General features: G+C 44.9%; 1 protein-coding gene across 3 annotated transcripts in view; it reads right to left on the bottom strand.

Moving 5' to 3' along the window:
• The window catches only part of LOC118779113 (low-density lipoprotein receptor-related protein 1-like), a 176162-nt gene that overhangs the window by 127600 nt on the left and 30061 nt on the right, over positions 1-18501 (bottom strand). For all 3 annotated transcript variants that reach the window (XM_036531009.1, XM_036531010.1, XM_036531011.1), the window contains exon 3: positions 5091-5228. In XM_036531009.1, the coding sequence (XP_036386902.1) occupies positions 5091-5228 (138 nt within the window). The remainder of the gene's footprint in view (positions 1-5090; positions 5229-18501) is intronic.

Here is an 18501-nt window from a genome sequence, read left to right as displayed (position 1 = left end):
CCTGTTTTGGACTGCCTGCTTGTTTGACGATTCTGTTAATAAACGCCTGGAATTAGAGCACTTGTGGTCCGCGTCTGAGTCCGTGCCTGAGTCCTGACAGTACGATCTGGCCACTATGGACTCAGCAGACCTTCCCCAGATGAAGGCAGCATTGGAGCTGCAAGGTGCGTTGCCGGGGAGCCATCAGAGCCAGCTGGAATCCATCAGCAGTTCCCTGGAGTGCTTCGCTACCAACATGGCCAGTGTCACTGCTCAGCTACAGCAGCTGCAGCTGAGCCAGGAGAACCGCCCCGCACCACCCACAGCAGACTCCTCTTCTGTCCCACCTTTACCTTTGAGCTGGGAACCCCAATTGCCAACCCCTGAATCGTATGCAGGGGATCCAGGAACCTGCAGATCGTTCCTCTCCCAGTGCTCCCTGGTGTTTGAGCTCCAGTCCTCCACGTTTCCTATGGACCGGGCGAAGATCGCATATGTCATCACCCTGCTAACAGGCTGTGCCAGGGAGTGGGGCACCGCGGTCTGGGATGCCGACGCTCCTTTCTGTCACTCATTCGGAGCCTTTGCCGAGGAGATGAAGAGGGTGTTTGACCGCTCCAGGCACAGTCACAAGGCCGCCAGGGAGATGCTGCTGATCCGCCAGGGGCGCCGGTCGGTCTCGGATTTTGCCATTGATTTCTGCACCCTGGCCGCCACTAGTGGGTGGAATATGGAGGCGCAATACAACGCTTTCCTCCACGGTCTTTCGGAGCCCATCAAGGATGAGCTGGCCACCCGGGAACTGCCCGCTAGCTTTGACGCCTTGGTGGACCTGGCCATCCGAGTTGATCAGCGCCTATCGCAGCGACACCAGGAGAGAAGGGCCAGTGGACCACTCAGCCTCACCCGAGAACATCCACCCGTGCTGGCTGCATGGAGCCCTGCATTTCCGCCACCTGCCTCCCCAGAGCCGATGCGGGTTGTCTGCACTCGTCTGTCCCCCACCGAGCGTCAGAGAAGGATCAGCACCCGATCCTGCCTGTACTGCGGACAGCCTGGTCACTTCATTGCAACCTGCCCGGCAAGAGGCCAGCACTCACCCATAGCCAGGGGGTTACAGGTGAGCGTCACCCCCTTACACCACCGTCCGTCCTCCTCACCCGCGGGGGCTGGGTTCTTCTTTGTGGGTAAGAAGGACGGCTCCCTCCGTCCCTGTATTGATTATCGGGGCCTCAACGCCATTACAGTAAAGAATCGCTACCCCCTGCCGCTTCTGTCCTCTGCTTTTGAGTCATTACAGGGGGCCACCATCTTCACCAAACTGGACCTCCTGCAACACTTACCACCTGGTCCAGATCCGAGAGGGAGACGAGTGGAAGATGGCCTTCAACACTCCATCTGGGCACTATGAATATCTGGTCATGCCGTTCGGTTTGACTAATGCCCCAGCTGTCTTCCAGGCCCTGGTCAACAACATCATCCGAGACCAGCTCAACCGGTTTGTATTTGTCTATCTGGATGGCATCCTCATCTTCTCGCGCTCCCTGCCCGAACACATCCAGCATGTCCGTCGCGTTCTCCAGAGCCTACTGGAGAACCACCTGTACGTCAAAGCAGAGAAGTGCGAGTTCCATCAAAACACTCTCTCCTTCATGGGCTTTGTCATCAAGGCAGGGAACATCCAGATGGACCGGCAGAAAGTCTGAGCGGTGGAGGAGTGGCTTACTTCTCCCATCGCCACGGAGCGCAATTACGACATCGGCGACCGGGAGCTGCTAGCCGTCAAACTGGCACTGGAGGAGTGGAGGCACTGGCTGGAGGGGGTGAGCATGCCATTCCTGGTGTGGACCGACCATAACAACTTAGAATACATCACACTGGCTCCCAAATCAGTTCTGTCCTACCCTGTGGAGCTGGGTCCTTTCCAAAGAGGGTAGCTGGCCTACAACAGACACAACAGGTACAAAGGAAAATTCTGGATCTATGCTCATTTTACACCACCACTTAAACTGTTTTGAATGGGAAAGCAACTTTTTATGAATCACACAGAAGGCACACTCAATCTGGTTGCTTTATAGAAAACAGGAAAGGAATCAGGGTGCACAGAACAGCCCAATCAGTGATATGTGGATTCCAGGCTTATGTTTCATATCTCAGTGTGTGAGCCTGCTGTGTGCAGCTGCTGAAACCCGGAGGAGAAGGAGCCGACCAACGCAGTCACAGGAAAGCATGCCTGACCAGTGATGTCCATGGCTGTAAAATCGTTCTGCAGGCAGATACATCGGGAATTCTTGTGCATGTTGTGCATTGCACGACTACAGCTGACTGAAAACTAAGCATGGTTTTTGAGGTGAACTCACCTGCAGCATATTTTCATTAGTGAGTCTTGGTACAGTGGATAACTGTTTACCAGATATTTTACTTGGTACAGTATGTCACTCTTGTATTATCCAGTTGCCTTGACACGAGACGAAATATCGTAATTTAGAATTTTGCAAAATCAGAAAATGACAAAATTTTTCATGGCCCTGAGAACAACACCTTGAAATCAAATGATCACGTGACCTATATTAAAACTAGTGTGAATGTAGTAGTCCATTTTTTCTTAAACTGTCATGTCAGTGGAATTTTTACTTGCTGCTCCTCAGCAGTGCTGTGAAACCATTGCTCCTTGCTCCTCTCGTTTACTGGTTAGCTAGTAGCACCATTTAGGTAATGTTAGAAAAGTTACTGTAAGTATCGTAACAGGCTACAGTAGGTGTTACTTTCATGTCTGAAACATTTTGGGATGTTCCAAGACAAGGAGAGGTAATATACACACACACACATACACACACATACACAAACACACACACATACACTTGACATGGGTGAACATCAGCTCCTCCCACATGAATGCCTCGCTGATCAATGTGATGACAAAACCAAATTGATTCGAGTGAAAATACCACACATACCATGTGTCTCACCTTATCCTCCCAGAGCTCCACTCTTCAGCAGCTTCAGGGTAATTATAAACAACAGAATGCACTTTGGCTCACAGTATTTGGGATTGATCCTTGGTATGAACCCAAGATAACTTTGGGATTTTTCAGAGAAAACAGGTATTCCGACAATCTGGATTAAAACCAGGTATAACGCTGGCATCGCTGGCTGGGCAGGCTATCCTCTGCTCAGAGATGTGGAACTGCATGCAGCAGAGGTGACCATGACAGTGCTCTGGAGATGCTGCACGCGACACCAGGGGACAGATCCAATGTCCAATTTCCCATCACACACTGCACTTTCCATTATGTGGAAGCTATACCTAGCTGTTTGAGATTTTCCCCGCCGAGCAATTTAAAGAGTATGAAAACAGGGAAGGACATGGGTCTTTGGGTCCAGTGCACAACCATGTGAAAAGATGTCCTTAACAAAGTGGCCAAACAAACACTTTCCCAGTGGTTATTTATTTATTTTATGCTTTCCCTCCCTTTTCACACTGTCTGTGAAATCAACTGGTAGACACTGTACACATTAAACCTGCCTCATCAAAACCTCTTCTGAACTTGTGTAGGAGCACTGAGTCACTGCGAACATAATCCTCACCAGGCATTTGGTTCACATTGGCTGTTTTTTTTTTTCAAACTACAACTCCCATAACGCACCACAGGAGGGCAAACACTGAACAGAGGATAGTCATCACCCACTGAGCCACTCAGGAGTCCTGAGTTTATTTCCATACAAGAAAAGTCCTCTCCTCTCCTGTGCTGTCACTTGCACTTACTGGACATCATGTGATGAGGGTTAGGTCAGCAGTGTGGGACTGAAGTGGAGAAGGCTTTCTCGGTGTTGGGGTTGAGGAGACTCAGAGAGAACAGTCAATCCCAGATTATCCGCAACAGATTATCCCTTTTCCATATTAGTTGCCAGTTAAAGTTCATGTTTTTCAGCAGTGCCCTGAATCCCTTCATCAAATGAAAGAAATCATGCTACAAAGGTAGGGACTGTGGACAAAATGTGGGTAAACACATGGTCCCTACTGTTATAAAACTAGAACGCTTGAAAGAGTGAAGAAGCAGACCTGTTATTGTAATAGACGCAGTAGTAAATGGTTGAAAGGGATGCGGTGCACAGAAAATGCTTAAACAATAAGAAACAAGTTACATTCTGTAGCATATCTTCATCTTTATCTCTTATAGTCATTGATTTGTCTTCATGTTGTGTTGTAAAGTACCTCTTACATTGAGAAGCACTCTACCAATTGTGTATGATTACGACTGTGATTATTATTTATCTTTATTGTTACTAGGCTTTACAGTTCAATATAAAACTTCATGAGGGTTTAATTCAGAACAAAATAAAACCGATTAGGATAATCTGATTCCTCTATCCTGCTCAAAATGAATTGTGAACCATATTATTAAACTCGACTATGATATGCCAAATGAATAAATGTAAATAAAATGCACTCCACAGCTCTTCCTTAGCAAGGAGGGACTTTCAAGTGGAACACTGCTTAAGTCTGGACAGAAAATGATCACATCCGCTTAAACAGGGCTGTCCAACTGTGTACCTACAAAGCCATGATGTCGGCAAGATCTTGTTCCAGCCATGTCTGAACCTGAGCCCAAGGATTTTCTCTGTGATTTAGCTCCCTTAACCAGTTCTGAGGGCACGAAGAGAGTGGTTTATAGAGAGCTGGCTGGTCAGCTGTTACAGCCGTTATACTCATGGCTGGTTGAGAGTTACAGCCAGTTATACTCTTGAAGCTGACTCTGTTAGCAGTACGTCTGCAGTGGACAGCACCTCCAGCCGGGCCCCTATCCAGCAGGCAGCTCAGGGTGTTTGGTTGAAGCAACAGGGACAGAGTGCACTTCTTCCCAGATGCTACTGAACATTTGGGGTTTCTTTCTTAATCGGCAGCAGGCATAAGGATTCCCAGAACATCAGGCTTCTTCTGTACCAGGAACAGGAACAGGTGAAATTACTGCTTTTCTTCCATGAGGAAGAAAGCAGTACCTCAACAATGTGATAATTGTGTTTGGCTTATTAAAAGCACTTGGGTTATAAGGTAGGTCTGAGTTAGGTCGAACACAGATAACAGCTTACAGGTGAGGGGGTGGCTTTACCTCGGCAGTGCGGTCCCTCATCCCAGCCGTCTGTGCAGTCATGGACGCCATCACACAGCTTGCTCATGTGGATGCACAGCTCTGTGCCCAGACACTGGTACTCATTAGAGGGACAACGGGACACCCTGCTGTGCGGACCTGCAACACACAACACACACACACCTGAATCAGCAAAGATCAGCACAACACAAAATACACACAGGCACCTGAATCCGCAAAGATCAGTACAACACATACACACTCCTGAATCAGCAAAGATCAGCAAAACACAAAATACACACAGGCACCTGAATCCACAAAAATCAGCACAACACACTTGCACCTGAATCAGCAAAGATCAGCACAACACAAAATACACACAGGCACCTGAATCCGCAAAGATCAGCACAACATACACACACATGCACAGCTGAATCAGCAAAGATCAAACACAACATACACACACATGTACCTGAATCAGCAAGGACTAACACAACTCAACACACAAACGCATCTTAATCAGCAATGATCAAAACAACACACACACAAACACACATACACACATACACACACACACACACTCAGATGCTTTTATCCAGAGCGATTTGCATGGGTTGAACAGATTTTAATCTTTAATATTCATCACTCATTCATTCATTTTTATCTTTACTACACATCTCTTTTATTAAGATCCAATTATTCAAATATATGTGTTGTCTTCCCCAGTCAAGTTTTAAAATATTTATGTTTACATGTTGCAGCAAAGGGCGAGAGCAGTCACCCCACCCAGCCTCGAACCCAGATCTACAGAGTACCAAACATGCAACTTAGACCGCGACGCCAAAAAGCCAGGCTCATTTGTATGGCAGTCAGAGCACATACTCAACCGTAGTGACCGCACTCTGTCACACATGTACATTGCTATACATGCATACAGTATAATTAACATAAGAGCTATCCAGTGAATGTAAAAGAATGAATTCCAGTAGAAAATACATAACAATAACATTTCATGTTTATGGCATACTGTGGTTATGAATCTGACAACACAGGGTAGAAATTCCTCTCCCCTCTCAGCTTCCAGATGTGCAGAATTACAGCTTTGGCATTTGCAGAAAATGAGAAGTGACTTCATGAAAAGAGGTCATAATTATAGGAAGGTGTCAGCCCTGGGCATTTGGTGAAATTGAGTTGCACATATCAATATTAGAAATATGATAATACATTACTGGCTTGAAAACCAGAGCCGTCACTAATAAGAGGAATCGTTTATTGAGAATGACAACACTTTACATGAGGGGGGTTTTACCGTTTCCCCTCATGGGTAAAGTAACAGGCACAGACCTAATTGCAGTTTGTGGGTGTACGTTGCTCTGCCGAAAACAACTGTAGAAGAATGTCTTTATGTGAAAATCACAGCACTCTGGAGTTTGCTTCTAATCTGGAGGCACAAAAGCGTCTGCAGCCTGGCCTGTGGGCAGGACCTGGTCCCGGTCCAGTCAAAGCTGCCCCCAGAGAGAAGCTGGAACCACCTCGGTGGGTCGGGTTACTGGGGAAGCTATGCATGCTAGCTCCCAAGCTGTAGCTTTAAACTGTCAATAAATATGTGGCCGAAAACAATCAGGCAATTCTGTGGACATCAGAGGAAAACTGAGCATCTTGCTCTCAAATGCTCTCATCCTGATGCAAACAGCAGGCATCTGCTAAAATTTGGTTGTGTACGCCTGTACTTGTGTATAGGCATACAGGCTATATGTGGCATACCATGGCTGGAAAAAAGACTCACAACTAGAGCCTGACTGATATAGGACTTTTAAGACCAATACCGATTTCGATATTTGAGGACTAAAAATCCGATAATGATAATGGCCAATATTATTATTTTTTTTTTCTCAGAAACATATAACATAAACAAAAATTTTCCCTAACATTTGTTATGTGTAGTTATTTAACAGTCCTCACCAAGATAACATGACATAATGCAGTTTAAAAATATATTGTCAAAAACAGTACTTTGAACAGAAGTACAACAAAGAATATTAAAGTTTTGATAAATAAAAGTCAAATGTATAAAATACAAAAAGTTATATAAAATATATATATATATATGTATATGTATACTATACAGTAAACTGATGCAGTGACCTAGAGTAAACGCTGCTGTTGAATGCATCTGGCACTACATGACTGTCTTCAATGAGGACTTGCCACTTTGGGATTTCATACTACACATTTGAAAGACAAGCTAGATAACTTTGTGTGGCTACCAAGCCATGTTAGGTACTTGTTCAGCTCATGTTTATTTACGTGTCCCCTCTAGTTTAACCCTTTCACACGTAACTTATTTTTTACGCTATGTAGCGCATGGTTTGTTATGTTTTCATTAGCGTTATTAAACTTCTCATAGTTTTCAGTTAGCATTTGCTATATTTTTTATGTTAAAATCGCTGTTTCCTCAAAGGTAAAATTAGCTAGAATTTCTCCAAACTAGTGTTCTAATCGCACCAGTTTTAGCATATGCGCTAAACGGCTAATCACATCGGTGTGACCGTACGCGCGAAAGGGTTAATAATTTCCAATGCACCAACTGTAACTACAGAAATGCGAATCGCAGATATATTTACCATTGCTTCATTTAGGCAGAATAAGTTAAACGCTCATTAACATTAGCAGTCTTATACTGATAAATATGGTATTAGCTTGCTTTGTGGGTAACCTAATTTAGCAATGGACAGCGTATAAGCTGCTATAAGCAATGTTGCCAGAGAATTTTTAGAAGTGACGAGGGAGAAGTGATAGGACCATTGTTTGTTTACTGCCACGCTGTTTCATAAATAAACCTTACGATCAAGTTTGTCAGCAGCTTAGCCTACACCACTCAACTACCGTAACGTTAAACGTAATTTTGTTGTTTGACTGACGGTATCGGTTTTCACGTTACTGCAGCAAAACCAGGCGTGGCTGACATGAACGTTGTCAGGCTTATTTAGGCTAAGAGGAGCAGTGATGGGGGATATTTATTATTATTTAAGTAATGTATTTCATGTGACAAATATCAATTTACCATGAACACAGATGATCTCCGTCGTGGACTACTCTGCTCGACCCTGCTTGGGTCAGCTGATTGTTGTGATTTGTGGCGTTCCAAACACGTGTGTTGCCAACAGTGGAGTTTCAGTGTACCCTCTGGTGACAAACTACGAAACGACAACACTCATAACATGGCTGAAGGATCCACCTTCCGACTCTCCGTTTCTTTTTTAATTGTCATTTATCGGGCATTATAAACGCCAATACTGATTTGTCTGCAATTAGCTCATATCGGCCAATAATATCAGCACGCCGATATATTGATCGGGCTCTACTCACAACCCAAGAATAATGCACACAGGGAATATAAATATTTGGAAAAAAACTATATGATCACGCGTTCCATATTTGTTATATGCCATACAGCTCCACACTCAAATAGTTGAAAAAATTATGGCTGAAAGACAACATGGTGTTTCTCAAATTAATTTACAAAGATCAAGCCCTCTCTCTCAAGCCCAGAAACAACAATATGGAAGCAGAGGTCGCCCCTGACCTGAAACGGACTATGGCAGTAATGGCATGGCAATGGAGTGACTGAGGTGGCCACTGCTTCTATAGCAATAATACTGGAAAAGTCAAGGCCTCTCAGCTGGTCTACTAAAAGTTAAACCTGATACTGTTACATATCTGAAATATATATGGACTTAAGACAGAAATGGATTATAGAGCTTTTTAATCACACCTCTACCAGATGAACTTGAGAAATGTAAAATACTCAGGCTTTACAAAACTAGACCATGACTTGAGCCTCTTATTCCTGCAACTGATGTTATGGTCCACACACACACACTTCCAGAGACTTGTGTCACTTTAGCAGTCTGTGTATCTATTTGTGTATCATTACACCAATTTCAAATGGGCATATGAGCTAATTCAATATCTGATTATAGGTTAGGTGTGTGTAAGTTATAATTTGAGGGGAGACTACAAATTTAGGAGTAAACCTGTGTTGGTTTTATATGCTATTATTGTATACATACTCTGCAAAATCTTTCAGTGTTTCACTAAATCTTTCAACGGAGAGAAAGTTAGGGTTAGTGCTAACTGTGCTACATGGCGTCTTCTGCTTCCTCTCCCGTGCTGGCCAGGATTTGTGTCTCACTTTCTTTGTTGTTTTTGAGCTTTGATGGCGAGCACTGTACAAAACCAACAGGGCCAACACACCGCCATACTCGCCGTGGGCCTGCCAAGTTCCCACGTGCCCTGCCCACTCTGCCAATCCATGGTGAGGATGCGCTTGCTGAAAATGGAAGGGGAAAAACACAGACAGGAGACACTGCCCATTACAGGCTTAAAAACAAGGGCTGGGGGCTGTTCAATGGGTCCATCTCTCTTGGCCCAAACCAAACTATTAGTCCCTCTCGAACTCTCTAATATCTGCTAACCCAATTTGGAGTAGCGCAGAGACGAAGGACTCACCTCCTGCATAGGAAGTAAAGTGAGCTCCACAGAGCTCCATTCTAAAGATAGCTGGCAGGACTTTGGAGGAGAGCACATAGCTAATGTGAATAGAGGAAGGCTTTAAAACGCCCTGCCTCTGTTCATAGTGGAGCTTTAAGGGAGGTGTCAGGTTTCACCTAAGGTAACACTGTCCTCACTGCTATTCACAGCCTGTTCATTCACAAGCATTTTAAAGTAGCAGGATAGATGTCCTTCATGTTTTAATAACCAAGGAAACAAGGAAATTGTACCCCCCCCCCCTCAGGGCACCATACTAGGGGGTGAATGCTGGTCTGGAAATAATCTAGTTCCCGGTCATTTCTTCTGTTCTGGTTTCTGTCCCAGGGAGCCATCCTGTGACAGAAGCGCATACTTAGTTAACGCATGTCCCCTGAGCCCATCTGACCTGGCATGACATCACCACATTTCAACTGTTTCGACACCGACAAGAATGAATCCTAGTCTATCCAGCCCTGCTTTGAGTGAACTGAAATCCCCAATCCTGCTATGATTTGAATCGCTTTTCAAGCTCAGTCCATGCAGACTGAGATTTGCACACACACAAATGCAAGCTAAAGCTTACTCTCGAGTGGCGCTCCCTTTTGAACAGTAGGTCTGCCCATTATGCAAAGGTTCCCCGTTCAAACCATGTTTCCATCAGGGTACAGTTTATGCAGTTATGTTTGCAGTTTATGTACAGAATCACAATAACAGTTTGAAACAAAATGGCCTGAAGCATATTGTTTCTATCTGTTATCATTTCCAAATCAAGCATAATAAAATAAAATAATAATATGAATATGCATAATAAATGAATAAACTTTAAGTTTTGCCACAGTGGTTGGGAAAGAAGAGGGTCTAAATCAAAGATAAAATATGAAACACCAAACAACAGAGACACTTTCACACTGTCAGGGTGAAGCCCTCTGCAGCTAAGCACCATGGGATCACCAGTTCATGTGCTCCTTTGCTTCTATAGTCAGCTTGTGCATCTCTTAGGTCTCTTTATGTCTCCTTTACAATGAATCAGTGACAAGCTTGGTGAGTAACCCACGTACAACTCCCATTTCTGACTGATTCCCCAACTCTCCCAACTAAACCCCAGACCACAATCCTCTTCACATCCTCTAAAGCATGTCTCTCTTTCACTCCTGTGTCACTTTCATCTGGAATGTCTTGACATTCAACCACCAATCTGTATACCGCGGTCACGGCACAAAAGGTATACATAGATACTCACCTAAACCACAAACCAGTCTGTACACTACAGACACGGCACAAAACGTGTGCATACTCACTTAAACCACAAACCATTCTCTATATTGAGGACACTTTAAAATGTGTACGGCAGCAGTGTAGCATAGTGGTTAAGGAGCAGGACTCATAGCCGAAAGGTTGCTGGTTCAATCCCCGCTGGGACACTGCTGCTGTACCCTTGGGCAAGGTACTTAATCCACAATTGCCTCAGTAAATATCCAACTGTATAAATGGATAACACTGTACAGAACTGTAACCTTATGTAAGTTGCTTTGGATAAAAGTGTCTGCTAAATGTGTATGTACTCACTTAAACCACATACCAGTCTCTATATTGCAGACAGTATAGAATTTCTATGTATACTCACTTAAAGCACATACCAGTCTCTACTTGCTAAATAATATTTAGTTTGATACAGTAAACACAATCATTAGCTCTTCTGTGGAGAAAATCATGTTTTATTGAGTAAACATTTCTTTAAAATGATGGGAATAGCTGGATAGAGGCAGATTTGAAAACCTCGCACAAGTCAAATCAGACTTCAAGCCTCTTGACACAGAGAGGCAAAGTGATGTAGGTCCATTAATCAGGCCTTATAGTGCAACCCTCAAACTCTTTATAGTAAGCCTGGTATACTAAGCTTCAAAGGCCAAACAGGATGAACTTAGGGTGCACACTTTGTAGTCCCAATGACTAAGGATCAACCTTAATGCTCATACCAACCAAGAGAGGGTCAAGAGAGGAAACTGATCCCAGACCTGCCCCAAAACCCATACCAACAATTAAGAGTCAAAAGTGGACACTGATCCAGGATCAGCATTTGGAAGTAGAATCGATGAACACTATGGATTGTAAAACATCTGGAAGAGTGAGGGGGGGGGGGGGGGGGCAATGTCATTTACATACACTATATGGACAAATGTATTTGGCCACACCTGTTTTTCAGGGTTTGGGCTAGGCCCTTTATCTCCAGTGAAGGGCAATCTTAATGCTTCAGCATAGCAAGACATTTTGGACAATGCTATGCTTCCAACTTTGTGGCAACAGCTTGGGGAAGGCCCTTTTCTATTCCAACATGACTGTGCCCCAGTGCACAAAGCAAAGACTATAAAGACATGGTTTGATGAGTTCGGTGTGGAAGAACTTGACTGGCCCACACAGAGCCCTGACCTCAACCCCATTGAGCACCTTTGAGGTGAACTGGAACGGAGATTGCGAGCCAGGCCTTCTCGTCCAACATCAGTGCCTGACCTCATAAATGCTCTACAGAATGAATGGGCACAAATTCCCACAGAAACACTCCAAAATCTTGTGGAAAGCCTTCCAAGAAGAGCAGAAGCTGTTATAGCTGCAAAAGTGGGACCAACTCCATATTAAAGTATATGTATTTGAAAACGTCATTACAATGTAACGGTCAGGCGTCCGAATACTTTTGTCCATATAGCGTATATAAAACAGACAGCCACCATCTGCAATGACAAACACAGCTGATTTTTGTATTAGTGTCTCTCTGTCACCCAGAAGCAGTTTTTCCATCTTCGCTTTTGAGAACGGGAGATGGGCTTTGCATGTAGATGTATGTTCATCAAACAAACACATTGGCATGTCTTCAAAGATAGCAGAGTGCATAAGCAGGTGTTGGTAATGTGAGTAAACATAACAGGTTAGCAAGAAAGACCAAATAACTGAGGATGCATTTCCCAAAAGCAACCCAACAAGCTGACTACCAATACAGAAGTTCTGTGGTGATTTTAATCCTCTTTCCCCAGTGCTTGAGAGCTGTGTTACAGCCAGGGCTCTACCCAGCCTTCCAGAGTCAAAAATTTCACTCCTTAACACTCTCTGCACATTCTGAATTTACAAACAACCCTGTGTAGCATGGGAAAAAAGGGTGTTGAGATGCACTGGCAGTCAGCGCCTCTTAATGATTGTGTAGTCAGATCACAGAATACCAAACCACAAATTACTACCTCCTGTCGCAAATACGTACCTGCCTGGATGCCTGTGGGTGTTTCTCAAAGCAGGCAAACACAAAAACAGTCAAATAAGACTAGCCATCGGCTCAGTGACTGAACTGATTCAACTGACTAAACTGAACTGATTGATTGACAGATCAACTGGCTGATGGATGGACGGATAATTAGGTCATGACAGTGACTACCAAGCACCACCACTTGGTGCTATTAGCTGCTTCCGGAATGCACCTCATATCAACAGACTACTCTCCAAGTTATACCTAGGAGTACTGCTTGCCCTTTATAGCCAGATGCTCTGGTATGTGACTGAAAGTAATTCCCAGGCAAGGTGCACAGGGTTCTGACACCTCCGTGTGTTCTGTTTTCAAAAAAGAAAAACAAACCCCTGGCAATTATTCATGAAGCACGTCTGCATGCTCACCCCTCTCAAAGCACTTAAATAGTTCCACCTTCGCCTAATCCCCAGCAGCCCTGAAGGGTGGTGCTGACTGAGGCCTGCACACCTCCAAAGGGGGACAAGCACTACATGATGCCCAGGAGTCTCACAAAGGCCAGCACCCAGTGCCCAAACTTTACCTTTATCTGGGTAGTCTGGAAGCGAGAAAAATGTGGGTTTTGAATGCCAAATAAAAAATGGTGCTGCCAAGAAGTGACCAACCATAAATGTGTTTTTAGGAATCATTAATTGGAAATAATGTTCAAAAATATGAACTACAGAGGAGGTGAAGTAAAGAAGAGAAGGACAGAACAGGAGGATTTAATGAGGTAAGAAAATAAAGATTAGGAGCTGTGCACTCAGTTCCCTCACTCCAAGTCCAGGAAGTCGTTGGCTTTGTATTTGCACCGGTTTCCTAACACAGAAAAGTCTTTTCCTTCCTTTGCTCTCAGCATAGTTCACAGCAAAGAACACACACACAGGAGTAACGCAGGGTCTAACTAATCCTACCAGTCCTGCTAACGCTAACCTATTGTCCAACTAACCCTGCTTTATCAATCAGTCTAACTAACCTTACCAGTCCTGCTAACGCAAACCTAGTGTCCAGCTAATGTCTGACTAACTCATTCTGCTTTGTGAGTGTCCTTGTTTGCATTTCTACTAGGGACCAAGTCTAACAGTCATTTAATGTTTCAAAAGATTCTGATCCTGTGGCACTCCATTTTACATGCCTGATTTTGGGGCAGGTTTGTAGAATAAAGGGATGTATGATGTAATCAGATCAGAGCTTGAGAAATTCATGAATTCACAGGGCTGAAGGGCACAAAAGCAGTCTGTTGGAAAGAGGATACTCTAAATAACATTCCTAAAATGCAGCTATGCAAATACTGAAAATAGAAACCGTCAGGGTTTGTGGGGTAAGGACCCAGGCGCAGACAATGCGGGCAGTACAAAAAGGCAATTCTTTAATGACAAGTCAAAAATTTCAAACAAAATCTAAGTCAGAAACACAGTCCAAGTCAGTAACCAAAAATCCAATGGAAAACAGACAACATCCAAAAACGGCAGGCAAAAGAGAAATGCGGGACAGGCAGAGCCAGTAACACACAGAAACAGTGCAGGCTATAAACAAACAGCGGGAATGAAACAGCTAAGATACTGAGACAATCAGGGAAAGAATGAAGAAAACAGCAGGGTATATGTAGGCAGGAAGATGATGAGGGGACGAGACACAGGTGTGTGGAACAGACATCAGGTGATGGGCGTGGCCGAGTAACAGGAGGGTGGGGAGGCAAGCGGGACAAGGAAACACAAGGACCTGTAGACTTAGTCATATGTGTATTTCACAGCTCACAGACAGAGTGGAGTTGTGTCTCTGCTTCCAACAGTTGCTTTAGTATTACTTACTTAGCTCTGGGGTTACGTAGCTCTTACTTAGTATTACTTTAGTTTTTTAATTATGAGGACCTCTATTTGCACAAATCAAAAAAATGCTGATCTGGTGTTTTATTGTTTTAAACAAAAACATCTAAAACAAAGCAGTGGAGACGTTCAAATACTTACAGATAAACTGCCCTTGCGCATTCTGAAACACCATTCTTGTTTAAGCAGGTGAGTGTAAGCAGGTGAGTAACCACAATAATCTTTATTGCCCTGTGCGTCAACTTTGTTTGGAAATAAATGATACACACACACACACACAGTGGTGGAAATTTGTTATTGTATATTATTAGTATTAACTATAATACACTGATTTCCCCTCTGACGGACCACAGCAACACTGCAACACATACATTTGTTTGCTGGCAGCGCAGTAAAAAAAGGGAGCACTTCACTCCAGACTCCAGAGTGTGCTTTTTGCTTTGTTTTGACAGGTTTATTTTCTTCTGACTGGGGGGAGTTGGCAGGGGGGAAATGGAGCAGGGTGTTTATGCAGTCTGTGAAAAAACACTCCTCGGCATGTCGGTGTTTTCATTTGTCCATTAATCTCAGGTGTCAGAAGCCAAATACAGGCGTGCGCAAATCCTCTGGAGTTAATGACAGGAGCAGAACCACTCCAATGGCGGGCAAGCCTCTTCTTTACTCCTCTGAGATGAGTCTGCAACACTTCCTGTGAGACGCCACACTGAGGGGCTCAGAATCCCCCCTGTGCCCCTCCTCCCCCACCACCCCTTCCACGGGACAGCATCTGTCCCATGCTATCTTGTAGGGATGAGACGTAACAGACTTTCATACAGCTCTCATCTGTGTCCTTTGCATACACAGTCGATGGAGTGGGTCGAGGAAGCAGCACTGTGGTAATCAGTAGAGGCCCGGATCAGGGTCAAGGTGGGCCTTACAAAACTACAGAGGGGCCAGAAATACACTGATCTCAGAATGACTGCTTTAGCCCACGCCCACCAAACAGGGGTTCAAACATGACCTCACTGCCGCCTCCTCCTCTGATTGTTCTCCGGTCCATTTCATTTTAGCTCCCGAGGGCGGCGATGACCGCGCACTCTCTAATCAGAGTCAAGACAAAAACAGCCTCACACCTGCAGACCAATCCTTCAGACACAAAGTGCTATGAGGATTGATTTGTGTGTGTATGTGTATGTGTGGTCCTGATGAGCATCTAAGCCATGAGAAAGAGAGAGGAACTGTGGTATAGCCCACTTCCTGTTCTATCCCTGAGCACTCCCAGCTCCGTCCCTGGGCATGCCAAAAGGGTATGGGAGCACCTTTGAGTTTAGAGCCCTCTGTCTCTGTCTGTTTATGACAACACTCACACAGACAGACACCATAAAGCAAGGAGGGCTCATTTCTCAAAATAAAACTATCCCTGACTATTCAAGGGGCCCCCCACTGTTTTCACATGAGAAATCTCAGAGGAAGTGTATTAAGCTGTCACTTGACATGGAATTCCAAATCTCCTGCTACACTATGAGGAGAAAACACTGTTGTTGATTTTCTACTTAAGAGGTAAACAACACTTACAATTGGGTTGCGCATTCTCTCTCTGCTGTGCTCTTCCTCGCCTTCTGCCCTCACAGAAGGAACTCTAACATGCCCACTCCTGGACCTGGGCAGGGCCAAGTGCAGCAGAACTGGAAGCCAGCCAATGGAGAATGCCATCACTGGGAGGACATTGACAGCTCTGCATCCGCTTTGAGAATTTTGGCAGCACCAGCGTGCTTTTGGGAATTCGATCTTCTGGTGAGTGCTCCACTTAAACCAGCAGACCACACACAAAACACACGTTTGGTTTTCTGGTGGTAAAAGTGCACATATGACTTAAGAGTGGTTAGATCTAAAATTACCCCAGTTATAAGACTATAAACTCGGTTTCCACACCAGTATCTCTCCCTCCCTCAGCCTTTCCTCTGAGCCCCCAGCACAAAGCCAGTCATTGTGGGGGTCGTTACAGGAGGGGCTGGCAGCTGCAGCGGGTTGCAGCCGGCTTTTTGCTCATAACAGCGCAGCGCACAGCGCCAGCAACAACAAAGTCCCTGTGGAACCTCAGAGCAAGTAAATAAAGGCCTTTCATGTGTTGCGGCTTGCACAGACGCCATTGGTGTGGGGCCCCACCTCCTGTAAGACCCGCCACCTTACATGCTCGGGTATGCCCATGGTAGATGGGTGCACCATTGAGCCACATGACAGATATGTCACCTGCCTGCCACTTACACCTCCGCCTCACCTTGTGGTTTCAGCTCAATCCGCCACTTTGTTATCTTGATCGTGTTCCTTTTCAGAAAGGGAGGGGGGAAGAGAATGGGTGGAACAAATTCAGAATGCAGACATTTCCCCCACCTCCTCCTCTGGCAGAAGAAGTTGCCCACCACAGCAGGACATTTGTCACCCTTTCCCATTGTCCCACAACCCATTTTGCTTGGTGATGGGGGGGGGGGGGGGGGGGGGTGTTGTGCATTCTCTGACCACCCTGGAGAACTGCTGCTGCTGCACTGGGGGGAGTGGGGGTTGTCAAACGGCAAGGGAATGCACTGTTGCAGTGGAAAAAGCAGTCATGAAAAACCACAGGCTTATCCATTCCTCTGAGTAGGTCTGTAATGACTTCCAGACAGACACAGTTCCCACTCACCTCCTCTTGTCTAGACAAAGAGGGCCTTCCCTACCTCCTTCATCTCACTGTCTCCCAAACGCACAGCTTCTACTTTGACTAAGTTTACCGACACCGGGTGAGTGCTGCAGCGTTAGTCTTTCCCAAGGCATGCTGTCATACCCTCTGATCTTCACTAAGATTTCTGGATGCAGGAAAACCAGTCTGGCCTTTCTGTGTTTCTGCAGATCCCCCACAATCATATCTTGTCTGGCACGAGCACCCCCCCCATCCAATTTTATGAAGAAGATAAACTTTGTAAATTGTGTAATTGGGTATGACCGAGGCGCGCAAGAGTGTTTGAAAGCAATCCCTCGTGGATGAAACGATGCATTATCTCTCCTTAGCAAGCAAATCCAATTAGACTCTCTTTTCGCAGTGCAAGAGGCGCCTTACTAAGATCAGGGATGAGGGGATGCTGTCGGCACCTATCCTGAAAGTAACCTGACACCTTTCTTTAATTGTTGGGAATGCCGCACTTGCAACCGGCATAATTCTCTGCACCAACTCTCTATCTATGAGCTATATTCACTGCCAAATCTGATCTATTTTTTCAATCAACGTTTTTGCGGTTTTTGCCTTCCCTTTCAAGTCATGTCTTCTTTTACAGATACAGCTAAACACCTTAACATATCTGGTTTACAGTTTAGCTGAGGAGTTTTTATGATATACTGTGCAAACAGACATTATAACCTGTTTATTTACCAGTACAGGCTTCAGAGTAGCATTGAAATGTTGAGAATGAGGAGGGGGTGGGGGCTGTGGATGCAGCGAACAATGTCTTGAATCTGATTTTGTTAGTGATCGGGAATTCCTGTGAGGAAACTGAAAGACTTGTCATGTGTCACTTTGTCGCATCGTACCCCCATTTAACCTGAATCACCATGATTCCGCTCACACAAGGGAGGGGAACAAGGGCTTCTCCGCAAGCAGAATCTGACTGCACAGAATGAAGACCGCACGCAAAATGACAAATGGAGGAAGGTACTCTGCGCCGAGCTGCTCGTGACCCAGGAATCGTACAACAGCTTGTAGAAAACAAGACAGAGGTTGAGATGCATGAAAAGGGTTGTGTTGCATGAAATTTTACTATTGAATCCTGATGCAGTTAAAGATGCCTTTCCTCCTCAT

The sequence above is a fragment of the Megalops cyprinoides genome, chromosome 6, assembly GCF_013368585.1.
Source record: "Megalops cyprinoides isolate fMegCyp1 chromosome 6, fMegCyp1.pri, whole genome shotgun sequence".
NCBI lineage: Eukaryota > Metazoa > Chordata > Actinopteri > Elopiformes > Megalopidae > Megalops > Megalops cyprinoides.
Note: the sequence above shows the minus strand (reverse complement) of the source record. Positions and strands in the feature narration are given on the sequence as shown.